The sequence below is a fragment of the Narcine bancroftii genome, chromosome 8, assembly GCF_036971445.1.
Source record: "Narcine bancroftii isolate sNarBan1 chromosome 8, sNarBan1.hap1, whole genome shotgun sequence".
NCBI lineage: Eukaryota > Metazoa > Chordata > Chondrichthyes > Torpediniformes > Narcinidae > Narcine > Narcine bancroftii.
This window is the reverse complement of record NC_091476.1, coordinates 109128919-109140207: the sequence shown is the minus strand read 5'-3', so window position 1 is coordinate 109140207 and position 11289 is coordinate 109128919. Positions and strand designations below refer to the sequence as shown.

Here is an 11289-nt window from a genome sequence, read left to right as displayed (position 1 = left end):
GAAAATACCTAGTGCAGTATATTGCTGGATAAACATTCTCAATGCAATTTTCCTCTCTGGATGAAACTCAATGCTAAATGGCTCCTTTATATTACATTAGTGAGTGGAGCAAACTCTGGCAAAAACACAGCCCAATGTATTAGTACCATTAGCAAGCTGGTGGAAAATTGAATTAAGTTTCTCTTTAACCTTCTACCCCTCTCCCCAACTCTCTAATAAACTGCTCCTCAGTCCAACAAAAACATGAAGAGTTAAGAAGAATCATAAACCTTTCCACTGTTGCAAAAAATATTTGTTATACATTGATAAGGCAACAAAAGTGATTTACAGGTATCTTACCTGTGGTGATTAACAGGGGAGGGAAAGGATGATAGTTACATAAGCATCTAGTGTCATGTCCTGTGATCGTCTGCAATGATAAAATTCCAACCATGTAATTTATCATGATTTGCAAACTCTTCTATTTTATGATCAAATCATCCAATTTTAATTTTTTTCCTTCTAAATGCTGAATACAGGTCCCATTTTGTAGCATTAAAAATCCTCTCTATAAATTGTCACTTTGAATCAAAGTGTGCCTAATAACATCTGCTCTTTTATTGGCCAAATTTTAAGTTTTGGAGAATTTTTGTTTGGAATGGTTTGTGGTGTGAATGTGGTGCTTCCTACGATCATCAGCTTGCCTGAAGCTGTACGGTGTAAACAGACAACAGGATGATGTCAGCCAGTAACATTGGATGAAACCCGATGCAGATCCGTCCTTCACATCTGATTACGCAAGCAATTAATTGGTTGCCAAAACACAAGGGAGCTGAACAAAAAAAGTCACCCATGGGTTGGGTTAAATTCACTTTTAATGGAGAGACAAGATGGAAGGCTGCTTTTGTCTCAGACAGGTGTAAGTGGACCTCCAAATCAATCAACAGAACCATCTTGCTTTAGTCTTCGAAATCACTGACTCGCATGCAGGAATTATCATCATGAGCTTTTACATAACCTGGGCAACTCTTGCCCTGATTCTCACTGGTTTGCTTTCTTCCAAAGGTAAGTGATCTTTATTATACTTTTAAACTTGTAAATAGGTCCCTTTAACTATCCAATCTCCCTCTTCTTTGATGTCCAGCATATGTCTTGAGATACGTCTTGTAAATATAAATTATTGCTAAACTCAACTCAATTCAGTATATTGCTCAACATGAACCCAAATTAGCAACTGGCATGAAACTCCAATGTACAATCTAAATTCTAAAGAGACTTTGCTTGACTGATTGATCATTATTAGAGCAACGTGATATAAAACATAACTGTACAAGTTTGTTGTTGGCTTCTGTCAGGGTGAAAGTAGTTTTTCAACAAATGATAGATCGCCAATCTTGACAAGACTAATACTTTGATCTATATTTTGGAAGCTTCCTCCCAGAAGTTCCGTCATTTACATTCTTTGATATTTTTACTGATGGCAGCAAAAATGAAACATATAAATATTAATTGTTGATGATTTCTCATGAAGATCATTATCATTCAGTTGAGTCCAAAATTTAAAAAAAAGGACAAACTTAGTGTTGGTGGACTGCTCTGTACACAGAAAAAGAGTAATGACAGGGAGGTCCATGCTCTTCTGTACCCTAACAACCAGGATGTGTTGTCTTGGCACAGAAAGGTGTGAGGTAATTTGAACAATTTCCATCACTTTCTCTCCATTTGGGTATAGTCGACACAGTTTTTGCTCATGCAGAAGGAACACTCTAATTCTCGTAATGAAATATAGAGATGACAGGAGGGAGAAGAACAAAAATGCTACATGGAAACGAAAGGGAGCTAATTGCACAACAAATAAAGAGTAGTGAGAGTATAAATATTAATAGATAAATTATTACCGACAGAAGCTACCTGAAAAAAATGGGAGCAGAGGTGATAATCTGAAATTGTTCAATTCTGCATTGGCAGTGAAAATGCCTGATCTAAAACTGAAGTCCTCTTCTTTGGAATTTGATAGCTTTCTTATCATATCTTAATGATCTGGTTGTGGTTGCAAAATTTGCACATGGTGAAATTAAATATAATAATAATCCTAGTTCACAGCACCATGTGTGTTAAGATTAAGGTTTTATGTGAGGAAGAGAATCAAAGAGAATCCTGGAAGGCTGGTAGAGTGAGTGGATAAGTGGCTGGCTTATTGAAATTTAATGCTGAGAAATGCAAAGTGTACATTTTCAGAGAAAGAATGAGGACATAACTATAAAAGGGGTAAAAGAAGACAAAAACAAGGGCTGTATGTTCATAGCTTGTCAAAAATGGCTGGACCGTTTGAGAAACTTGTTAGTAATGATCCCTGTGCTCTATCAGAATGTGAGAGCAAGGAAGTCTTGATGAAATTTGTGAAGCACCATGTTGTGTTCTGGATGCCATACTTCAGGAAAGGTGTAAAGGCTTTAGAGACTGTGGAGAAATATTAAATGGAATGATTCTACAGATTTGAGACTTTAGCTTTGTGAATAGATGGAAAATTTCATGACAAATAAAAACCATTCCCATTGGTGGAAGGATCAAGAATGATTTGACTAACAGTATAATCAAGATAATTTGCAAAAGAAGCAAAGGGGTCATGAGAAAAGGTGTTTTTCATCAAGAATAGGTACGATATAGATGGACTGCTTGGGTATCGTGGAGGAGCCAGATTCAATTGTTGCATTTGAAGGGATAGATCATACAACATTACAGCTCATGAAGCTATGCTGTCCTATATATTCCCACCAAAATAAAATACTAAATCCTTCCTAGCTCATTACCCTCTATTTTTCTTTCATCCATGTGCCTGTCTCAGAGTCTCTTAAATGCCCCTAATATTTCAGCCACCACCATCACCAATTGCCCCTGATGTCTCCCCTAAACTTTCTTTCCTTCTCTTTGCTGTATAAATTATCTGAAAGTAAAGAACTTGCAGGGTTTCAGGGAAAGACGTGGAAAATGGGTTAGAGAGATTGTTTGATTTCAACTAGCTGAATAGTTTCCATCTGTCCTGTAACCATTTTGTGATTTATTGAAACAGCATGCTATCACTCATTGTTATTGATCATTATCCTTCAGCGGATGGTAGGGCTTGTTAGGGCAGTAGTTTTCAAACTTTTTCTTTCCACTCACATATCACCTTAAGTAATCCTTTACTAATCACAGAGAACCTTATGGCATAGGGAATACTTAAGGTGATATGTGAGTGGAAAGAAAAAGTTTGAAAACCACTATGTTAGGGTATTGATGGAGCTTACTCCACAATGAAAAGATAGGTTGTAATGCTCAGAAAAAGGTACCAGGGCTTTGGGAATTGGACTCCAGCGTGGTGAGAGAGCACTCTGTGTTACAACCCGAAGAGACTTCCAAGACATCCTGCAGTTGTTCACCTCTAACAGTGCAAAACAATTGATAGCTATTTTGTTTCTTGCTCAACATCTCTAGCTTGAAATAAATTTCAGATGGGATGTTGTTATTCATTTTTTAATCTTCCAAAGGCCTGTTTAAGATCTTTACTATCACTAAAGGAATAAATTCAACTATTTTCTACTAAGAGTATAAAATTGGCTATCTCTCAGCAAAGTGGGCCATAAGCAATGAAATTGCCTTTAGATGAATGAGGAAAACACCAAATCTCACATCAAGCTCAAGGTCAACCCTTTCCTCCTGTAGGCTTCAGACATGGTCAGTCCTTGACAAACACCAATAAAATCAATGTCATCTCTGCATGTTCCCCAGTTCTATTAGGAGGACAGACCAACCAACAGTCTCTCCCAAAGCCAACAAACTTCAGTATTGGAGCTCTGCTCACATTCAAACTGACCATATCTTTCATAGAGTCCCAATATAAACCACTCTGCTCCAAACTCTGTAGCATCCAAACATCTCCAGACAACAGAGAAAACACTTCTAATGTCTTTTCCACTTTTCTTTAAGAAAATAACATCCCCATTTACTTATAAAATCTTTATTCTGTAACCACTCAAAATAGAGGGTAAGCATTGACCACCTAGAGTCTCTGCAACAAGAACACAAAGAATGCAAGTAGAGAAAAGTGCACAAATTTCCAAGTAACCTGTTCAGCTGCTCCACAAGGTAGAGCCCACAGATTCTCAACAACACCCCCCCCTCCACCTACCCCCATTTATGGATACTCAGAGCCCATAGAGGTAATGTAGAAATAGGGCACCCTCATCCCAGAGGCACTTTGCAAGAAGAAGAAAATAAACAGTGTTGGACTGCAAGTTTATTATACAGCTCACCCTTTGCAAAAGGTGAAATGAACGTTGATGTGATGGGGATCAACTCCTAATACTTATTGATCATTGTTTTCAGGACAAACATGGAGAAATCAAACAACAAATCCAAAACCGGGTTTGCTTCAGCTTTCTGATTATCTAATGACCAATTATACCAAGGGAGTTCGACCAGTTCGTGACTGGAGGAAAACAACAACGGTAGCCATTGATCTTATGGTGTACGCTATCCTAAATGTGGTATGTAATTGCAATCTGTCTGGACTCTATAGTCAAACCAAAATGACACAATGATGGCAATTTGTATGATTGATTTTCAAAACGTGTCCCCTCGCCCTGTTTGAATACTGTGTGCAGTGCCCACAGAGTGCAGTGTCAATGAAGGGTAATCTTCAGTGAATGATGAACTTTGATGTTGGAAGGACAACATTCAATGAAAAATAAACAGAAATAATTCTATAAATTGATTAAATAGCTGCTTTTTTTGTTATCTCATACAATAAAACATAACACTAAGGCTTCATTACATAATTATAATTTAATAAGTAGTTCAAACAATTCACCATAGTGCTTAATTATTTAATGCTTTAATTTTACAATGCTTTTGGTTACTGATGCACCATCAATTATCACAAAACACTGAGGTTGTGAAACTGATCGGGTTTTATTGACTATGGACTGGAGCAGCAACCAACCTCATTGACTGATCATGGCTGGGTGAATGGAAAGCATGCAAAGAGGTTATGGGTAGGATTGGTCTCGGGAGATGTGTCCAGCCAGCAGTAGCCAATCACAGAAAAACAGTGGTTTACCACATTCACCCCTCCTTTTTAAGAAGAGTCCTGTAAGGTGAAAAAAAGAGAAAACAAAGTAACAAATAAACATATACATATTTTACAGGTCAAGTCTGTCGGGGGGTCTTCTCTGCCTCAGCGAATGACATGTCTGTTAGGGCTCAGCCATGGGCCCAGAGCCACCTCTGGAGTCGGTCGGTCATCACCGGTTACAGTTCTCTGGGGAGGGGGGGGATGGGACAGGCGAAGGGAGGAGGGAGTGTGGTACTGGTGCATCATGTATAGCAATGTTTGCTGGGTATGGAGTGTGGTCAGCAGCAGGTTCAGGGACCCCCAAGATGGCAGTGGTGTGGGGGGAGGTGTCTATTAGTGGTCGATAGTAGTCAGAGGGGTGCCTGATGGTGCCAAATCCAGGATGGAAACCATGTCCTCATTCCCATCGGGGAAGGCTACGTAGGCATACTGGGTCTTTGCGTGGAGGAGGTGGACCCCCTTGACCAGTGGGTCAATCTTAGATTGCCAGGCATGCTTCCAAAGCAGAACCAGTCCTGGGGAGGTCAGACAGGCGGCCAGTGTAGTCCCTGATGTAGACTTCCTAGGAAAGGAAAATATATGTTCATGAGGCGTATTGTTAGTGGCCGTACATAAGAGCGACTGTATGGAGTGGAGCTCATCTGGGAAGAACTCTTTCCAGTGGGAAACAGGGAGGCCTGTGACCTTAGTGCCAGGAGGATAGTTTTCCAGACCGTGACATTCTCCCTTTCCACCTGCCATTCTCTCTGGGATTGTAGCTGGTGGTCCTGCTTGTGGTGATGCCCCTGCCCTGCAAGTACTGCTGCAGCTCGTCGCTTATGAATGAGGTCCCCCGGTCGCTATGGATGAAGTAGGAGTACCCAAAGAGCTTGAAGACATTGCAGGGGGCCTTGATGACTGTAGCTGTGGCCATGTCCAGACAGAGGATGGCAAAAGGGAAGTGAGAGTATTCATTGACGATGATAAGGAAATAGAAGTTCTGATTTGAGGAAGGGAGAGGCCCCTTGAAGTCAATGCTCAGGCGCTCAAAGGGGCAAGTAGCTGTGATCAGATGCACCTTGTCAGGACGGTAGAAATGTGGTTTGTGCTTGGCACAGATCTGGCAGTTTTTAATCATTGTTCTGACTTCCTCAATGGAGTGTCGTAGGATCTGGGCTTTAATGAAATGGAAGAACCTAGTCACTCCCAAGTGATAGAGGTTATTGTGGAGGGTCTGCAATTTGCCCATTTGGATACTGGCATGTCCCATGGGATAGGGCATCTGAGGGCTTGTTAAGTTTGCCAGACCAACATAGGATATTGTAATTATAGGTGGTCAGTTCGATTCTCCACCTGAGGATTTTATCATTCTTGATTTTGCCCCACTGTTCATTATAGAACATGAAGGTGGCTGCCCTCTTGTCCGTGAGGAGGGAGAATCATTTACCAGCGAGGTAATGCCTTCACGTGGCATCGCTGGTCCACAGAGGAGATAGTGCCAATTGCATTGTCCAGGGAGACAGCTATCCATACATGAGACTGCTAGGTTTCATGGGCAGTTTAGAGTGGCAGACTTTTGTGTAATGTCCTCTTTTCCTGCATCTAGCGCATACCGCCTCCTTGGCAGGGAACTGTTTCCTCAGGTGCTTGCTGTGCCTGCAGAAGTAGCATTTGGGGTGATAAACAGCCAAGGTGGCCAAGGTCAGATCACTAGAAGTTGATGCCTGCAACCAGTTGCTCATGGCGCGAGACGATTCCCCCATCCCAAGATAGCACTGCCTGTTGTGGCCAAGAGGTGGCTGAGTAGTTGTCCAAGTTTTGGAGGACGACCTCCAGCATCTCTGTTAATTCCAGGAGTCACTGTGTTATGTATCCAGACTGGATGTCAGCTACATAGGTGTCCTGGATGACATAGCCTTGCAGTTGTACACCCTGTAGAGGGCCCACAGGGCCCATAGGTACATGCCGCTCGACCCATGCTTCCTCATGGCCAGGAGGTGCCTTGCATAGACCTCATTCACCCATCTGCAATATTGAACCTTCAGAGTACCCATGGACTCTGCATACGATGTGGCTTCGTTGATCATTGGGAAGACCAGGAGTCAGACGCATGATAAGAGGAGCTTCAGTCTGTTCTCATCATGTTAACAACGTTTGTGGTCTCTATGAAGAAGTCTTCAAAGCAGCGTAGGTAGATTTCGAACATGCTCAGGGCGTCAGATGATCGAAGGTCTTTGTTGAGTCTCTTGGGTTTCAGATATTGCTCCATTTTCTTGAAATATTATAGTCAATAAAATTGATGTACCATCAATTATCACAAAACACTGAGGTTGTAAAACTAATGGGCTTTTATTGACTATAGACTGGAGCAACCAACCTCATCAACTGATCATGGAAGGGTGAATGGGGACCATGAAAAGAGGTTATGGGTAGGATTGGTCTCATGAGATATGTCCAGCTGGCAGTAGCCAATCACAGTATAACAATGGTTAACCACAGTTGCACAACTCTTTAATTTATTTTCATATCTTCTGAAACTCATTGGGTGAATTTAGATATGACCCATCCTAGTGTTCTTCTCTGATTACCTGATGGAACATTAATTCCTTCAGTGCTAGGTCTCTGAGTTCACCGCAAGAAGTTATATCAAAAGGCACCTTTTGACAGATTTCTTTGCATACCTTCCAGACATTGCTTAATTAATTCACGTTCCTATGTGCTTCTGTAACTTCTTCAAAATCTTTCTGATGGCATCTCACAATTATCTCAATTATTTGGTTCTTCAATTAAAAAAACATATTTGTGTTTTTTGCAATTCTTTAGATTGTCCCTTTGACAAGATGTTAGTTTCCAGAAGATCTTTATCTGCTTGTTCATTGCTTAAGACCAACTCTAGAACTGTGCCCACACAGCTCTACATTCTCTCATTGATGCTGACCAGGTATTGATCCTTCACTGTGCCTTTTATTCCATGGTTCCACTCTTGCTGGCACAGGGTCTTCCCACTGGGATTCTTGATGCCTCTCTGGATGATTACAGACTGAATTGGGAGAGGAGACAATGTTTTACATCTGTAATACGAGAGAGCTGATGGGAACCAATCTGCTGCCATGTTTGCAGTTTAAGGAACTCAATTCCGAATTGATGCACCGGAGTCTGACACTTAGACACCACAACCGTTCAGGAAAAGGAATAGTTATCTGGACACTTTATTCTCGAAGGCCATTATATCCCTTTAAGGGCTCTGATGACATGAGCAGCAAAGCTCTGGATTAAAGAGCCAATTAGATCAGAGAGCCAAATAATTTGCTCAAAGATTAGTGTGGGAGAAATGGCTTTCAATTCAGGTGCCATTCAGGTGTAAAGCAGGACCATTTCCATTGAGACAGAGTTCTCTTGATTCAGACTGGGACAAGTGTCCTAGCAAATCAACTGTCAAGGGCTGCAGATAAAGCTTCAGGCTAAATGGTCAGAAGTTCAATTACAACACATCTACTGGGTTTCCTGCTGCTCCCCCCTCCACACTGGTTCCAAAAACTCAGGCATATTTGTCACACCTAATTTCCCTTGAATAAAGCTATGATGACTACTTGTTTAGGATTATATTTGTGCTCCTACTACTTCCTTAATAATTGATGTGAACAGTTTTCCAATAAGAGCTGCTGTTCTAATCAGTCTTTATTCACCCACTGTTTATTTCTCTTCCTTTATGAATAATTGTATCTCACTGACAGTTTTCCAATCCCCAGTACTGAGCCATACCCTGCTCTGACAAATGTAGGGTTGCTCTGGGATTATTTTGAAGTACAAGTAAACCCCACTTTAATACTCACTTTACAAAAATTCACTTACACGAAGAATCCCGTGTTCGATTTTACAAAGAAATTAAAATAGATTAAAATAGATTAAAATTAAAATAGTCTGCAATAGTAGTCAATGGGTCTTCGCTTGACGAATTTTCAGTTTATGAAGTAACTACCTTTGTAAAACGGGGTATACCTATAATAACAATACTTGTTATTTGTTCAACAAAACTGTAAAAAAGATCATATAGTGTTTATTGCTTTATCGCAGAAATCTCCTTGTGCAAACTTGTTTCCTACAACAGTCATTACACTTTCTAGATTTATTTGTTTTCTGCAAATCATTTGGAAATGTGATAGGACTGTGAAAAATCGATGAACGTGGGTTTGTCTCCCCTAAATTTTAGTCATACAGCACCTCCGCCTCTTATCTAGAATGTGGCATAAATATCACAGGAAGCATTGAATAACACTCGAGCTTAAAGGGTTAACTTACAAGGGTAGATAGACTGTTTTATTCATTCAAAGAATGGAGCTCAAGGGTGTATCCGCCTGAGATGTGCGTGCATGCGCGCGCACACACACACACACACACACACACACACACACACACACACACACACACACACACACACACACACACACACACACACACACACACACACACACACACACACACAACCCTTTTCTCTTTAATAACGAATTCCTCTTTAATAACTACGAATGAATCTTCAGTCAATGGTATTTTTATTTAATCTGATTTCAGGATGAGAAAAATCAAGTTCTAACTACCTATATCTGGTACCGACAGGTAAGAAATTGATTACAGAGGATTGAGTATGATTTAATATAAGGAACGAAAAGTTGGTCAACAATGATTTGTTCAGATTTCGGAGTTCTCTGTAAAATTGAAAACGCTGGCAATGCTCAGGAGGTAGAATTTGTGGAGTGAGAAACAGGATTAACGTTTCAGATCAATTATGATCAATTCTTTTATTTAAAAATGTTTTATTTTTCACACTATGAACCATATTAATCAAAATACACACAAACATTTCCTTCTTGAATATACACAGTGTCATTTTCTCCCCTTTTTCCCCCCTCCCTTCCCTCCCTCCCACATCCCTCCAAACCCCTCAAACGTTCAACGTATACAATACAATAAACCCATTAAACAATGTCATCACACAATGAAAATAAACAAGAAAATTGTGTCATCTACTTTTACACACTGGGTCAGTTCATTTCGTCTTCTTCTCATTCTATCATTTTAGGGGGTGGAGGTCCGTGGTAGGCCCTCTCTTTTGTGTTCCATGTACGGTTCCAAAATTTGTTCAAATGATGATCAATTCTGATGAAAAATAAATTTGCCTGAAACTTGAACTGTTTATCTCTCTGCCGATGATGCCTGAACTGCTCAGCATTTGCAGTATTTTCTGTTTTTATTTCAGATTTCTAGAATCTGTGCAGAGTTTAAATTTTTCATATGATAAGACGGGTTCAGATCAAAACAACCTTTTTGGCCATTTTAAACCATTTTCCATTTGCAGCTGTTCACTAACTCATATTCCATATGCGCAGCCTCCAACTGGATGAAATTAACATCAACGTCTCCTGTTTCCGTTAAGAACCCCCCCCCCCAACTAACCACTCCCACCCAAATCTTTGCCTATGTCTCCTTCCAGGGTCGGCACCAGGGAGGAACATCCACAGCATTGCCCCCCCCCCACCAAAAGCAAGTTGCTGTGGCCCCATACGGTCACAGCCATCGCCTCCTATGATGCTTGTGACTCTCCACTCACCCCTGGTCAAGTCACTAGTATGCGTCAAGTGTCAGTAGTGTCTAGTGACGTTTGACACAATAAATGCAGCGCCCTCGTCTCCAATGTCAGAGGGCGGATGGTGTTAACGTTTGTCAGCAGGTAGGTTCCAAGTACCACGCACCCCATTGACAGGAAGCATCCAACAGCTCACCACCTTCCCATCAACTGGTAGGTCCCAGCATCCAGTAGCACCCCAACCTCCGCTGAGAAAGTTTATGAGCTTTCCACCGTGCCCCGATCTAACACACTAATACCCCCTCTAACATTCATTCTGCACCAACCCTGCTTCTTCCCTTTATCTCTCTCTTTTCCTTTTTCCCTGTCTCCTTTCACACAAACAAAAACAACCCCCGTCCCCATCAATTTTTACCTTTCTTCTTTCCTATTGTCTTATTGTATCCAATTAACACCTTTTACATGTTGGTCTGTACTCTTCCCCCTCTCATTCTTCCCTTTTCAGCAGCCTTTTAATATAGGCACCTGCTTGCTTTTTACTCATACCTTGAGGAGGGGCCAGGCCCCAAAATGTTCGTAATATATTTTTACTTCTTATGAATGCTGTGAGACATGCTGAATTCTTACAGCAGTTCTG

At 40.9% G+C, this 11289-nt stretch overlaps 1 protein-coding gene across 1 annotated transcript in view; it reads left to right on the top strand.

Moving 5' to 3' along the window:
• Positions 1-899: 899 nt before the first annotated feature.
• The window catches only part of LOC138741165 (5-hydroxytryptamine receptor 3A-like), a 29313-nt gene continuing 18923 nt past the window's right edge, over positions 900-11289 (top strand). The window contains 3 exon segments of the mRNA XM_069894828.1: positions 900-1044; positions 4345-4505; positions 9641-9685. Coding sequence (XP_069750929.1) covers positions 981-1044; positions 4345-4505; positions 9641-9685 — 270 coding nt within the window. The 5' untranslated portion in view covers positions 900-980.